Genomic DNA, 14,898 nt, shown 5'->3' with positions numbered 1-14,898 from the left:
AGGAGCCTGCTTCCTCTCCCACTCCCCCTGCTTGTGTTCCCTCTCTCGCTGGCTGTCTCTCTGTCAAATAAATAAATAAAATCTTTAAAAAAAAAAAATGCTATTGGTATTTTGATAGGCACTGCATTGTAACTGCATATGGATTTGGGTAGCATTAACTTTTTAAGTAGGCTCCACTTCCAGTGTGTAGTCCAACACAGGGCTTGAACTCATGACCCTGAGATCAAGACCTGAGCTAAGATAAGAGTCAGATGCTTAACCAACTGAGCCACCCAGACACCCCGGTAGTACAAACATTTTAACAATACTGGTTCTTCCAACCCATCAGCATGGAATATCTTTTCGTTTGTGTCATTTTCAATTTCTTTCATCACTGTTTTATAGTTTTCAGAGTACAGGTCTTTCACCTTCTTAAGTTTATTCCTATTTTACTCTTTTTGGTGCAATAGACATTTTTCCAAAGAAGACATAAAAACGGCCAAAGACACATGAAAAGATTCTCAACACCATTATTCATCAGGGAAATGCCAGTCAAAACCACAATGAACTATTACCTTAACACCCAGCAGAATGGCTACAATCAAAAAGATAAGAAATAACAAGTGTTGGTAAGAGTATGGATCAAAAAGGAACCCTTGTGCACTGTTGGTGGGAATGTATATTGGGGCAGTCACTGTGGAAAACAGTATGGAAATCCCTCAAAAAATCAGAAGTAGGGGCGCCTGGGTTGCTCAGTCGTTAAGCGTCTGCCTTCAGCTCAGGGTGTGGTACCAGGGTCCTGGGATCGAGCCCCACATCAGGCTCCCTACTCTGCTGGGAGCCTGCTTCTTCCTCTCCCACTCCCCCTGCTTGTGTTCCCTCTCTTGCTGGCTGTCTCTCTCTCTGTCAAATAAATAAATAAAATCTTTAAAAAAAAAATAGAAGTAGAATTACCATATGATTCAGTAATTCCCCTCCTGGGTATTTACCCAAAGAAAACAAAACCACTAATTTAAAAAGACACATGCACCTCTATGTTTACTGCAGCTTTATATACAAGCCAACAGCCAAGATATGGAAGCAACCTACGTGCCCATAAATAGATGAATGAATAGAAAATGTGGTGTACACACACACACAACACGAATATTATTCAGCCATAAAAAAGAATGAGATCTTGCTATTTTTGCAACACCATGGACAGACTTAGATAGTATAATGCTAACTGAAGTCAGTCAGATACGAATACTTTATGATTTCACTCATGTAGAATTTAAGAAACAAAACAAATGAACAAAGAAAAAAAGAGACAAAACAAACAAACGAAACCCAAACTCTCAAATACAGAGAACTGGTGGTTGCAGTGGGAAGGGAAAAAGTGGAAAGGGAAATAAAGGGGATTAAGAGTACACTTATCTTGATGAGCACAGAGGAATGTATACAATTGCTGAACCACTATACTGTATACCTGAAATTAACGTAACAATGTATGTTAATTATACTCCAAAAAAAAATCATTTTGAGGAGTTTCGCCAGACTACAAAGAAGTCCAAGTCACAAAAGGTTAAGAAGCCTTGGAAAATGGTTTTTAAATCAGATGCAACAGTCCCCATTTGGAAATTGAAGGAGAAACATTTTGGGGTTATCCCAATTGGAATGCTACCAGAAATTAGCAGGCAGGGTATCAATAAACTTCCTGCTATGCCTGTGACAGTCCCATACAACCAACAAATTGCCAAAAACGCACCAGTCGAGAAACACCTCTAGGATCAAATAAATGGCAAAATTACCCTCTTCAGTACCATGCTTTCCAAGGTTTCCAAACTTAAATGTTCATCCCAGAGTGCACTGGTTTAATAGAATGTCTCTCTCTCTCCATTCAATTCTCTAGTGTACACCACCCACTGAACAGATTTTCTTCACTAAAATTGATTTTCCCCCATGACCAACTAAATAATCCAAGAAAAAAAATCACTTCTAAAAACAAATACAATATTGAACTACCAAGTATCCAGAAGTCAAGTAGTACTCTGCGGATTAGCTAAAGATTCAGTTTTCTTTGCTAATTTCCAAAGTCTTTTAAATCATTTTGATTGTTAAATGCTCTGCCAGGAACAGAGATGGAAGGAGGAAAATACATATATCAATTTGCTAATGTTTGACAACTGTAAAAATAGACGTAACTGACTGAAGAAAAAATACGAAACGATACCACAAAATAATGTATGGAGATTTTACTTTTCCATATTCCTTCACATTACCCTGTACAACTGAAAACTGTTACTAATAATAAAAAAAAATAGCAGCTGCCTGTATAAGGCACTGACTTAAGTCTACAAAAAAGTTATCTTTAAGATTACCTTTTGAGATACTCCTCATTAAACAGATGAAGCAAAGTGGCGTAATGAGATGAAGTAATTTATCTTGCCCAGAGGGAAAGTGACAGAGGCAAAAACTGGAACCTAAGTCGCAATTCTAAGTACCAACTTCATCAAATTAGCACTACAAATAAGGGCTGCTTGTAGACTCTCCAACCAACAACCTCATAACCTTTTCCGCACTCCTCTCCAAAAAAGGGAAGTGAGAAACCTGGAAGTAAAGATATGCTAGCAGAGATATGCTAGAGAGCTAGCAGAGAGATGGACTCTTCCAATCTGGATTCTTCTGACTACACAGTGATACTAGCTGGCAAGTAAAAAGAAATCAAAAAGCATATGTAAGGAAGTGGTGCTAAGGAGAATGTGGAAGTGGCATCATCTTCCTCCACTATTTATGCCACAAAGAACAGTGCTGCATGGTACATTAGACAAACTCAAAGTTCTGCTTCATTCAAGTGTAGACGAGGCAAAGTATAAACAAGGATCAACTTTAAGATAAAATCAAATAATCACGACGGACCTACTGTTACCTACATTGGCCTCCTTCACAGCTTATTCCTACCTATCATCCTTTCCTCCTCATGCTGTCCCCTACATATCCATTACTGTTTTTCTACCTCAACTTTACATGCAATGAAATGAAGATGCAGGGCTGTATGTTTAATAACACAATCAAATTCAATCCCAGTGTCCACTATACTGGTCAATGCCTGTATTATAAACTTTCTATCACCTAAGTGCCTGGCTAGGTATCCAGCCTGTGCTGAGTAAAATGAAGACATTATACCTTCCATAAGGTATCTGGTCTAATTGTGAAAATAAGTGTCTATTTTCTCACTCTCTCATGCATATATCCCTACTCATCCATACACAAACGCACACACCCCTCAAGCGAGAATCATGAGATACCAGAAAATTAAACTTAAATGGTATGGGCTAAAAGTATACCAAAATTCAGAACATTTACAGTAACGAGTAAGATTAGTAAAGACAGTGAAAGAAAACTTCATGAAAGCAAGGGAACTGATCACATCCAAAACATACAGGGTGGACTTCTCTATTGATCTCAAGGAAAAATCACTATCAAATAGTAGATAAATGTAACTGAACCTCTCAAAAAAAAAAAAAAGAAAGACTCTAAACCAAATGAACAGCATCACAATAAATAACTTTTTAAAGAATTAAAGTTCACCTACTAGTAGTATCTTCCTAACATTTAGCCTCTCACTTGTTAGTTCTTTTCATCTACTTAATATTCTGGACAATATGCCTAGTAGGTAGAAATGTGGATTCACAGATGCAAGTAATTTTTAGATCCAAAGGTACTTTATTTAAAGGTCACTCAATCCAATTCTATTTCACAAATGAGGAAACTAAGAGCCAGGAAGGTTAAATAATATCTTTGAGGTCACACAAAATGCATCCCTTACTACTCTGAAAATTAGTATGAAGGGTACGCTTTCTTTAAAAAGATTTTGGAGACTTCTTTTATAGTTCTTAATTTAAATTTCATTTAAAAACTGCAATACACATCCTACCATTTTATTGTAAAATATGTAGAACATTGTTATCTCATTAAAACACCCTATGAACTTAGGTTTATAACAACACCCTAAGTGTACAAATTCACCTTGGGTCAAACCATGGATCGAAACAATTTAACCATTTAGCTTCACAACTTTTGGTCATTCTGTTACATACACACCAGTAGTAAGTCTCTAAAGGGCAGCTACCTAACTACAGCCTCATTCTCAAGGGTAGTCCTTAACAGCACATGTGTACTAATCACTACCCTGGTTCCGCATCGGACTGTTAGACTTACAGGTACATCAATACCTGATGCAAGCCAAACTAATAATGCCCTCTAACACCACGATCTGGGATTTTGAAATGAAAAAAATGTAACAATGATGAGAATAGCAGCTAATATTTACTGACTGCTTACTGAATGCCACAAATTGTCCCAACCACACCACAATTCATCGTCTCAACAATTCTATGAGATTTTATAATAGATCAAGTTAACCTGCTGGAAGACTAGAAACCATTCAGTCTGGCTCTAGAATGTACGCACTTAAACTACTACCCTATGCTACCTCTCAAAAGACTGGGAATTGTTAGTTCAGTGATGTTAATGTTACTTGCAGCTAAAGGGCCCATAGCTTGCCCTAGTTCCAGGCCTTCCCAAACTTTGACTGTTCAAGCCTTCTTTGGGGTCTTCGAGACAACACCCAAGTATCTTAAAGAAACCAGATTTGGTTTCTGATTTCTGTTACTTAAAACTAACCTATTGATCCCACCTGTTAACTATTTTTAAAGAACTGATACTGATGAAATCTAAACTTATACTACAGATACATCATTCCTTCACATTTTTTTTTTAAAAGAAATGTGTTTACAAAAGGCGTTCACCTCAAAGCTTCTTTCATATCATTCCCTGAGGCAAAAACTTTTAATGACTCTTCTATGTTACAGAATAATAAATGACAGAACAGTGGAAATGTAATAAACCTTAGGTATCACCTAGTTCCCAATCCACTCATTTTATAGATGAAGCAATAAAATGGTAAAGTTCAGAGCCCTTGAGTCAACCACTCATAGGGTTTGAGTTCAAATACTGACTTTACTATGTTCTAGTCCAGGTAGGGATGACCATGGGCAAGATACTTGAATCACCAAAGCCTCAGTTTCTTCTGGAAAAGAGACAATAGCACCTACTACACATCCTGCTGTTTTAATGAGTTCTAAACCATCTACTGAGTTTAACAAAGTGCCTGGCATATACTCAACACACTAACACACACTCAATAAATGGTAGCAGTGGTGGTAGTGATGAATGACCTGATGCTCAGAGAAGGAAGGCAACTTTCCCAGATCATTTGGCCACTAAGTACAGAAACAAAACTAGAAACAGACTTCACACTTGCAAGTCAGTGCTCTTTTTTCTACACCATCCTATAAATTCCTGGGCCTAACGTTCAAAACGATCTATAATCTGGTATAATTCTACCTTTTTTTCAACCTTGTCTCCACCCCAACTTTTATTCATTCATTCACCAAATATTTACTGAGTACCTTCTTTGTTCTGAACAGTTTCTAGTGTTGAAGATACAGCACAGAAAAAAGAAAGGGGAAGAAAAGTAAAAGCCATCTGCGTGTTCAAAAAAAGGGAGAAAGAGCTCAGAGAATGACCTGCTCAGAAATGACACAGGGCTACCCTCCTGAAGTTTCTATCAGTAGGGGATGACGTAGTGAAAAGGACAGATAAAATACATGTTACATGGAAGAACCTTCTTTTAGTCTACTTAACATCCATAGAAATTGCTTTTTTTTTTTTTTTTTAAGATTGATTTATTGGGGCGCCTGGGTGGCTCAGTCATTAAGCATCTGCCTTTGGCTCAGGTCATGATCCCAAGGTCCTAGGATGGAGCCCCATATCCGGCTCCCGGCTCAGTGGAGAGCCTGCTGCTTCCTCACTCTCTGCCTGCTGCTCCCCCTACCTGTGCTTGCTCTTTCTCTGTCAAATAAATAAAATCTTAAAAAAAAAAAAAAAAAACAGATTTATTTATCTGAGAGACAGAGAAAGAGGATGTGTGTGAGCATGCGGTGGGGAGGGGCAGAGGAAGAAGAGAATTTTAATCCAACTCTGTACAGAGCACGGAGCCCCACTCAGGGCTTGATCTCAAGACCCTGAGATCCCGACCTGACCCTAAACCAAGAGACAATGCTTAACCAACTGCGCCACCCAGGCACCCCAACATCCACAGAAATTGCTTTAAACATTCCTGCACTCAAGTATTTGCTTCAACACACACTGTACAACCAAATCTGAAAGCCCAAATTGTTAAATCTCTCTCCAACCCCTTTATAAATTCCAGTAACAGTTTTCTCTCTTAACTGTACTGACATTTAGCTTTATCTAATGCTCTTTGTCAGGTCAACTTAACCTGGTAGTTTTTGCTAACTTTCCAGATGTTTTTGACCTCAGTGACTCATTTAAGTTCTCTGAAGTCAAGATCTGTATCGTATTCTTCTTTTAATTTTAATCCTAACAACACTCCAGAACACAACCTTACAAATAGTTTTAGACATACTTACCCCATTAAAATAGTTTCCTAATGTCATATTTAAGTAACACCTGGCACTCAAATGATACTTGGCTAGTATTTGCTTTTGTTGAAAGAATAAATATTAAATGTTTTTACAAGATCAATTTACAAAATTGTATTTTATATCCTCTCTAGAACCCTACCATGAAACATGAAATGTATTAGTGCCAAAAATAACTCTGAAATGTGAGAAAGACTGAATATATTCCTACTCTATCATTGAAAATGTCCCTTAAAATATTAAGATGATACCAAAAATAGGCAACTAAAACATAAAAGGAGAAAACACAATTCAAATCAGTCATGGTCTTTTTCTTTAAAAATAAGCAGAATCATATGCTTCATGTAGATTTGGGTTCATGTTACATGTTACTACAAAAAGATATCTTACATAAATCTACATACAACTGTAAGAAGAAGAATTAACACGAGATAAAAACTAATACTGCAGCCACACCTATGTATTAAAAAATTCTATAAAGGAGCCTCTCACTCAAAAGGAAAAAAAAAAAAAGGCTTGGTATTTACTTATGTTATACCAAAATAAGAAACCAAAAAGAATTCCCAGAAGAATAATTTACCAAATTCTGCTAATGAATTTTAGACACACACACACACACACACACACACACACACATAGTGTTTCACAAAAACATAGATCTTGGTATAGAAAAAAAATTAAAGGCTCATTCAACACTTAACCAACATTTAGCAAGCATATATTATGTGCCAGGCACAGTTCTGGGGAACTCAGAATACATTAATAAGCAAAATATGCAAAAATCCTTGCCCTTACAAAGATGACATTCTATTAGGATAAAATCTCAATTTCCCACAAATTTCTTACATGCTTAAGATAACATAAACATTCAAATAAACACAATGGTGCCAGGACAGAGAAGCAAAGCTAACAAACTTTTAAGAAAAAAAAAGATAAAGAAACAGAAACTCTGAAAAGCCAAAAGCAAAAGTCAGACACAGTTAAGTGACGAAAAACTACACTTAATAAATTTAATATTCCAATCAAATTGACGTCATCTTTCAAAGTTCCCAAAATTATACAAAGTAAAACATTATTTACAAAAACTATAAAGAACTTAACAGTTCAGAAGCTAACTTGTGGTGCTGTGAGAGTCAATATGAAGCCTAGTGGTTGCTAAGAATGGTTTTTGTGATATTAAAGGCAAGGGCATGAATTCTAGCCCTGCCAGTTACTAACAGTGAGACCTTCGGTTTCTTCATCCATAAAACAGAAACAATAATGCCCCACAGGACTGTTACAAGGATTAAATGAAAACCAAAAACAGGAAGCAATTGAAATATCCAGATGGATGGATGAACATATTATATCAACTCACCAGAATACTATTCAGTAATAAAAAGGAATGGACGAATACATGTAACAAGGATAAATCTTTAATGCATCATGCTGAGCAAAAAAGCCTAAAATAAGAGTATACGACATCCACTTAAATGAAATTCTAGAAAAGACAATACTAATCTATAGGGAGAGAAAGCAAATCAGCAGTTGCTTAGAACTACTGGTGGAGAGGGACTGACTTGCAAAGAAGCACAAGGGAACTTCCTGGGTGTTTGAAGTGTTGCTTGATCTTGATTGTGGTGGCATTTCCTTGGTGTACACATTTGTCAAAACTCATGAAACTCTACGCTTTAAATGAACACATTTTACTGTATGTAAATTATACCTCAAAAAAGTTGATTTTTAAGAAGCTAAATGAAATAATAGTACATAAAGTTCTTAACACAGTATCTGGGACACAAGACGTAGTCACAAAATGTTAAGTATTATCAAAAACATCAACTACCACTATTCAACACTCAGGGTGAGGAGGCAGAATCACCATCACCTGATCTCTCTGGTTGCTTAAATTCTAAGTAAACATATGTTTACAGTATCTGACCTAAACCAAGTACCATGAGGAGCACTACAGAGATCAAGTTCAGGAGGATGCCAAGTGGCTGACCTTACGCAAAAGACAAAGAAAATAAGGAAAGGGAAGAGAAGATGGCTGCATGTCCAAAAGAAAACAAAGAGCTAAGACAATGACAGAGTGCTATCAATGCCAAAGAACACCTAAATTATCTCATCTAAGTATTATCAAAATGTAACTCAAAATTGAGTCAATGACTATATAAACAAAGTCTAATAACAATCCTAATAACAATCTAATAACAAGATACAGTCCTTAATTTTACTGGGGGGAGGAAGTGAGGTAAGATCCATGATGGTGGTTCAAGTGAAGTCAAAGGATTCTGTCAACCGAACAGGAAGGGACTCATACTGTGGACAGTTTAGAAATGCAAAGCAACAATTATAAATCCACAAGCCAAGGTTGGTCGGTCTTTCTTTCTTTCTTTTTTACAAGTCTACATGATTAAAAAAAATACTTACAAAAGTAATTAGAACATGCTGATAATGGAAGTTGAATTGAAATACAACTCAAGTGAAACATAAAACATTTATGAGATTTATATTTTACTGCTTAGAACTGTTGATCAACAAAGAACATTTTTTTTGAAGAACAAATAATTCTGCTGAATAACAGAAACCCTGTAAATAAGACCAGAAGAACTGAACTGGCTGTCACTCATGAAAGCACAAGTCTTCTGACTTACATGTTAATTTAAAAGAGGAAAAGAAAAAACTAACACTCCAACTGGACATTCTGGAAAGCAAAAGACTTTAGACTATAAATCTCAACTGTCAGGGTTTGTTTCGTTTTGTTTTGATTTTAAGTCCCTCCACTTGTAAATTAAAGAGGTAGAAAGGACAGGACAAAGAGTAGAAGTCCTGGGTTTCTAACTCAAGTTCCACCAGAAGTTGAATTTCTTCTTTCCTAAAATTGGGCAGCAGAAGCACTGTACTGAAAATAATCCAATATAATCTAATTTCCAATCTCTAGACGGGAAACCACAACTTCTACTGAAAAAGTTAATAGTGAAAGGGTTAAACATTTATGTTTAACACATGATTAAAAAAAAACCTGCAAGTTTTCTTCCTGAATTCAGATCAAATACCAAGAAATATGTGGCAAACTAAGAACCTAAAGCAGTAAGTATATTGCAGATCACTGTTCACAAAAAGCAATTTATCTTCCAGGGGCTAACTGTTCATTCTAGAACAAGTTTCCTGATTTTAGTTCTTCCCAAACCAAAATAACTGGATCCAAGTAATTACATACATTACTGATACTTTAAGACTCATAAACTACCTCTCCTTTTGTATCAAAACCCATAAAATAATATTAACAAACTTAACTTTGTGGAATACAAAGCTGTGTTTTTTAAAGTTCAATTAATTCTCGTATGTACTATATATAACTTTATTTTAATTATCGTTCCCATCGAAAACTGAGCTAGGTTAGAAATAAATTTTATTTTAAAAACAAAAAGAATGTTCTCCTATGATTTAGTTCTAAATCTACAGCAAATGTTGGGTTTTCTTTTGGGGGGTTTCATCTTACTGTTTGAAAAGTTGAATATTGAATGTCATCCCGATACTACTGACATATTAATTTTCTACTCAAAGTGCAAGACTTTCAAGTAACCAAAGACCAAAGAGAAATGTGATTAAATCACAGCAGAAAGTAGTAATAACAGGGTAATACAATGAGGTCAGAACTGGAGCAGCCAATCAAAGACATAAAAGCATTTCCTGCAATATTAATAGTCAAAAGAGAAAACCAATCACAGAAACCTCGAGCCTTCTTCTGACAGTCACAGAAGCAAGAGAACCAATCCACGCACACCCAGGGTTGACAATAAGGCGGGACCGCAGGTTCATTGAAGAAATTCTTGAGGGCGCAGTTACTATGAACTTCGCACGCAAGTAACACCACTCCAGAGTCATAAACACAGTCAAACCAGATAAAATTCATCCCTATGCAAAATCCCGTCAGGGAGAAAAGAAGAATTTTTGCAGAAAGCGCTGTATTATCAAAAAATGTAACTGTCAATTTAGAAGCATTAAACCCTCAACTTCTAGAAGACCCTCCTCTCTGATGACAATACTCGGGTCCACGGCGCGGGGACGGGGCAGCGCCAGCAGCTCGTCGCTGAACAGTCCTGTTTGCTTTCTAACGCTGCGCGCCGAGCGGGCGCCTTCCCGGCCAGGCGGGCAGCGCCGTCCCTCTCGCGGCCGCGGAGCTAGCCGGTCAACGGCTCTCTACCGCTACACCCCACTGGGTAGTCGTGGCCCCCGCCCTCCCCCGCCGCAGTGCTGCACTGCCTGATCCCGCTGCACCACCGCCGGCTCGAGAGCGAGGATTACCTTGCTAAGAGGAAGATGTTTGTTTTGAACCCGTTTTACTTTCCATAAGTCATTTCAAAGAGAACCCAATGCAAAACTAAATTTGAAAGTGGGGGAAAAAATCTTTACTAGCCAAAGGATCCCTCGCCCATTAATTAACCCAGCGCCGGAAAGTGGGGGGAGGGGGGAGGTAAACAGAGGCCGTACGCCAAGTGCGGCCAGAACATCCCCTGCGCCATTCCCGGCCGCCGCTTACGGCAAGGCCCCCTTACGGCAGCGTAAGCGGCGCTGCGAGCTAATCACAACACTGGGACGCAACAACATGGCGGCCGCGGGCGGGCGCTGCGCCGGCCGAGAGGGTTTACGCTACTCCGCCGGCGTAGAGTCCCATGCGTTGGAGCGGCAGAGGCGCCCTCCAGCGAGCGTAAAGCGCTCTGTGAATGGCGAGGCCCGACTGACAAAGGGGAGGGGGGAGGAGAGAAGGGGGGGTAATAAACACTCGAGTCCCTACCGATTCCTCCTCCTTCTCCATCCCGGTGGGCATCTGGGGCACGGCCCGGTTGATGGAGACGCAGTCGTTGAGATCAGGCATGTCCTTGCCGCGGTAGATAGGCAGCGGTTTGGCGGCGTCCAGCGCCCGCGCTCGGAAGGAGAGTTTACTCATTGTCTCCCCGCCTTACAGGAACAGCCCGGGCGGCGGCGGCGGGGCGGGCGGGGAGGGGGGGAGGACTCCCGCCGCCTCCTCCACCTCCTTCCTCAGTGCAGCGCGGCCGGCCCGCTCCTCCTCCTCCTCCTCACTGCCCCCGGCCACAGCATGGGCGCCCACCCCGCCCGAAAACAGCCCCCCGCCGCCCGCGGCCGCTTCCACACACTAGATCCGCCGCTCGCCCGCCCGATCCGCTCCCTGCGCCATGGCCAACATGGCGGACATTACCACAGCGGCGGCGAGCGATCCCGGCAGCCCGCGCGAGAGCGCGCCCCCGCCGCGGGGACGCGCCTCGCCCTCTCCCTCCCTCCCTCCTTCCTCTCCCTTCCCCTCCCTCGCCTGCCCACCCACTCTCTCCGCGGCGCGGCCGGCCCGCGGGAGCGTGCTCAGCCTCGGGCCGCTCAAGGGAGAGGGGGCGGCGGCGGCCCTCGGCTTGCCGGCCCGCGTCTCGCCCTGTGGCAGGTGGCAGGTGCGCAAGTTTACCCGCGCCCCAGAGCGTGCGCCTCTGCCTCCGCGGCCCCGACCCGCAGCTCGCTGAATGCCCCGAAGGAAAGCGCTGGGCAAAACACCGCCGCGCGGAGCAGCGCGTGTCTGCAGAAGTCCGTGAGCGGGAAAGGAAGATGTCAACCAGGGCACAGCAGCCACCACCGAGCCTGTACTTAGAAAGCGCTATCTCCACGGTGCCCTGAAAGCCGGCTAATTCGCATCCTCCGATTCGCACATTCCCGGGAGGTGCGAAAGGTCCGTTCCGTCTGCCCACTCAGAGCGGCGTAGATCTGCCGGTCCCACCCGCCCCGAAAACAGTCATGAAGCCCCAGCCCTCCACCCTGCATCCTCTCTTAAGTACCTGCCCCAAAGAGCTCTTCGTGGTAATAATGCATCTTCACTCATCGTCGCCTTCGCCGGGAAGATGCTAATGGCAGCAGTGAGGGTTAATGTTTGAGGCTGCCAGATGCAACAAGTGCCCTTGAACCTGTCACCCGAACTTCTTAGAGTTATTTAATGGATGGTAGATAGTTCTCTGATTTCAAGAACAGAGTTCTTAAGAGTTAAACTTACAAAAGTTAACCAAAACAGCACACATTTCCGAAGTGGCAGGTGTGTGTAAAATAATGGGTGTTGTGGAAGAGGCAAAGAAGTTTGAAATTAAGTTCCTGCCCTCGTGCACCTTTCATGTTAATGGGATGACAGGATGGTTGGAAAGATGAGTAACAATAAGAGACGTAAACAGTTGAAGAACTGGGCAACAGGAAAAATAAATGATGGGAAAAAATTAAAAGGTGTAAGTACTCAGGGTGCCTGGGTAGCTCAGTGGGTTGAGCATGGGACTCTTGATTTCCGCTGAGGTCATGGTCTGAGGGTGGTGAGATCCAGCCCCACCTTGGGCCCATGTTGGGCTGCCCCCCCCAAGCCTGCTTGGGATTCTCTCCCTCTCCCTGCTCCCCCACCCTGCTTGCGCACATGCACTCTCTCTCTTTTAAAAAAAATGTAAATACTTTACACAGGAGATGACATAAGGCAGTAGAGCATAATTAGTTACCAAATGAGTTGTACAGGCAATAATGGCCATAAGAGATCAGAGAAAAGAGACATTATCTTAGCTTGAACTGGTTAGAGAAAGTTCTAAAGAAGAGGGGAAATGAAGTAGACTCGAATTTAAAAAGTATCAAGACTATTGACATCAACTTTGGTTAGCCAAGAGTTTCTTGGTTAGTCTTCAAGCATTACAGGTTTTGTGCAAAATCCCTAGGAAAAGTGTAACACATTTTACCATTTTCTAATAATTGATAAATATTCTGTTTGGCTCAGAGAAAAGTAGGTGGTTGGCTGAATTTCAGAGGAAAGAATTGGTATCTAGAGTCATTTCTATATGGCATCAAAACTCTGTCTCTTTCTCCATTACCTCCCCCTCATCTCTTTGTTCCCCTCTCCCTTTTTCCTCTTCTTTCTCCTCTCTTTTCTCCCCACCTCCCCTTTTGAAGGCAAAATGGTGGATATGGACTTCATGACACTGTCTAAATAGTCTAACACATTTGGTCCAGCAAGACATCGAGCACTGTTTAGCAAGGCTTAAGTGTTTCCCATCCACTTTGTTGTTGGAAACAATGGAGGTGCTGTGACTCACTTCTTGTAAGCAATACCTTTCTCAAGCTTATGGGCATGTCCTGCTCTGAATACTACCCTCTGGAGCAGTTCTAGTTCTCTGCAAAGAACAAGAACTTATTGGTAGGGGATCAACCCTGTATTCAAGCCTGAAAAGGACAAAGGGAATTATCCAGAGCTTTTATCTGCATGCCTAGCACTTCTCAAGTTCAGAAAGGATAACTGTTTTTTCTTTATATTGATTGTTACTGTCTCTTGAGAAAGGATATATTGAGTATCTGTAATATACCACGCACTACAGTAGTACTTTATGTATATTATCTCAGTTAATTGCATTCCTCTTAATTCTCATTATAACCCTATGAAGAAATGTCATAATTTTACTAATAAGGAAACAGGCTCAGACAGATAATTTGCCGAGTCTCAACACTAATATTTCACAAAACTGGGATCAAAATCCAGGTCTAGCCTGACTCCAAAACTCTTGTTTTCTCATCAGTGCCACCCTGCTATCTAAGCTCTTCAGTTTATTGACCATTCAACATTCTAAAGTTGCTCTTCCAGATTACTGAGACCTTCCAACCAGTGGCTAATAGAATCACAACCCAGAGCCTAAAGATGCAGTAGTCTTAAGCAGGACAGGAACAACACCTGCTCTGTTAATCACTGTATCCCCAGTTCTGTACCTCACATATAGCAGGCCTCTAATATATATGTGTTGACTTATTTTCCCTGAAGAAATTAAGTGATACTGACCGAATTCCAGTCCAGCTTGGTGTTCACATACCCTATTGGCCTGTCATCCGACCTAGCATTGCTGACAAGATTTGCTCTTACTATGGCCTACCCTGAGGTTTAGGACCAGTTAAAGCGGTTTGAAGAAACTCTTTTGAAACCCGAAATGCTGTTACAGTAGCAGGCTTTTGCTCTAGTAGTTATTGTTTTATTGTTCTTTTTTGTTGACCATGTAACAGATTTCTTCTCCAAATCTCCACTCTCCTCTTGCCCTGTAGGCAATGATTATAGAGCTGGTAATAAAATAGTTTGAGGCAGATAACACAATATGCTTTTGAAGTGGGACACAGCCTATGTATTCTTGGCTTCCAATTCAGTGCCCAAAACAGAATGCCTCTGTTTCACATTTGGAAAATAGTTTTTATTTGTATACAAATATTGTTTTTCATAAAGTTGATGTCTAATCTATTTGTTAAATACCCATATGCTTGTTAGAGCTGGAAACACAAAATATCTTTTCAACTTTTGAGGTAAATCCTATCATAAAATATTTTTATCAAAACCTGTTTCAAATGAGTGTACAGCCTAATAACCTACTTTAATTTCCACATACAATGC

General features: G+C 40.6%; 1 protein-coding gene across 2 annotated transcripts in view; it reads right to left on the bottom strand.

Moving 5' to 3' along the window:
* Positions 1–11,702, bottom strand: part of EPC2 (enhancer of polycomb 2) — a 117,188-nt gene extending 105,486 nt beyond the window's left edge. The window contains exon 1 of one of the 2 annotated variants that reach the window (XM_045782221.2): positions 11,248–11,702. In XM_045782221.2, coding sequence (XP_045638177.1) covers positions 11,248–11,400 — 153 coding nt within the window. In that variant the 5' untranslated portion in view covers positions 11,401–11,702. The remainder of the gene's footprint in view (positions 1–11,247) is intronic. The other variant, XM_045782212.2, reaches the window with a different exon arrangement.
* Positions 11,703–14,898: the final 3,196 nt, after the last annotated feature.

Source organism: Ursus americanus, chromosome 1 (genome assembly GCF_024610735.1).
Source record: "Ursus americanus isolate L20-20 chromosome 1, mUrsAme1.1.p, whole genome shotgun sequence".
NCBI lineage: Eukaryota > Metazoa > Chordata > Mammalia > Carnivora > Ursidae > Ursus > Ursus americanus.
The sequence above is the reverse complement of the archived record's forward strand: the minus strand, read 5'-3'. Positions and strand labels throughout refer to the sequence as shown.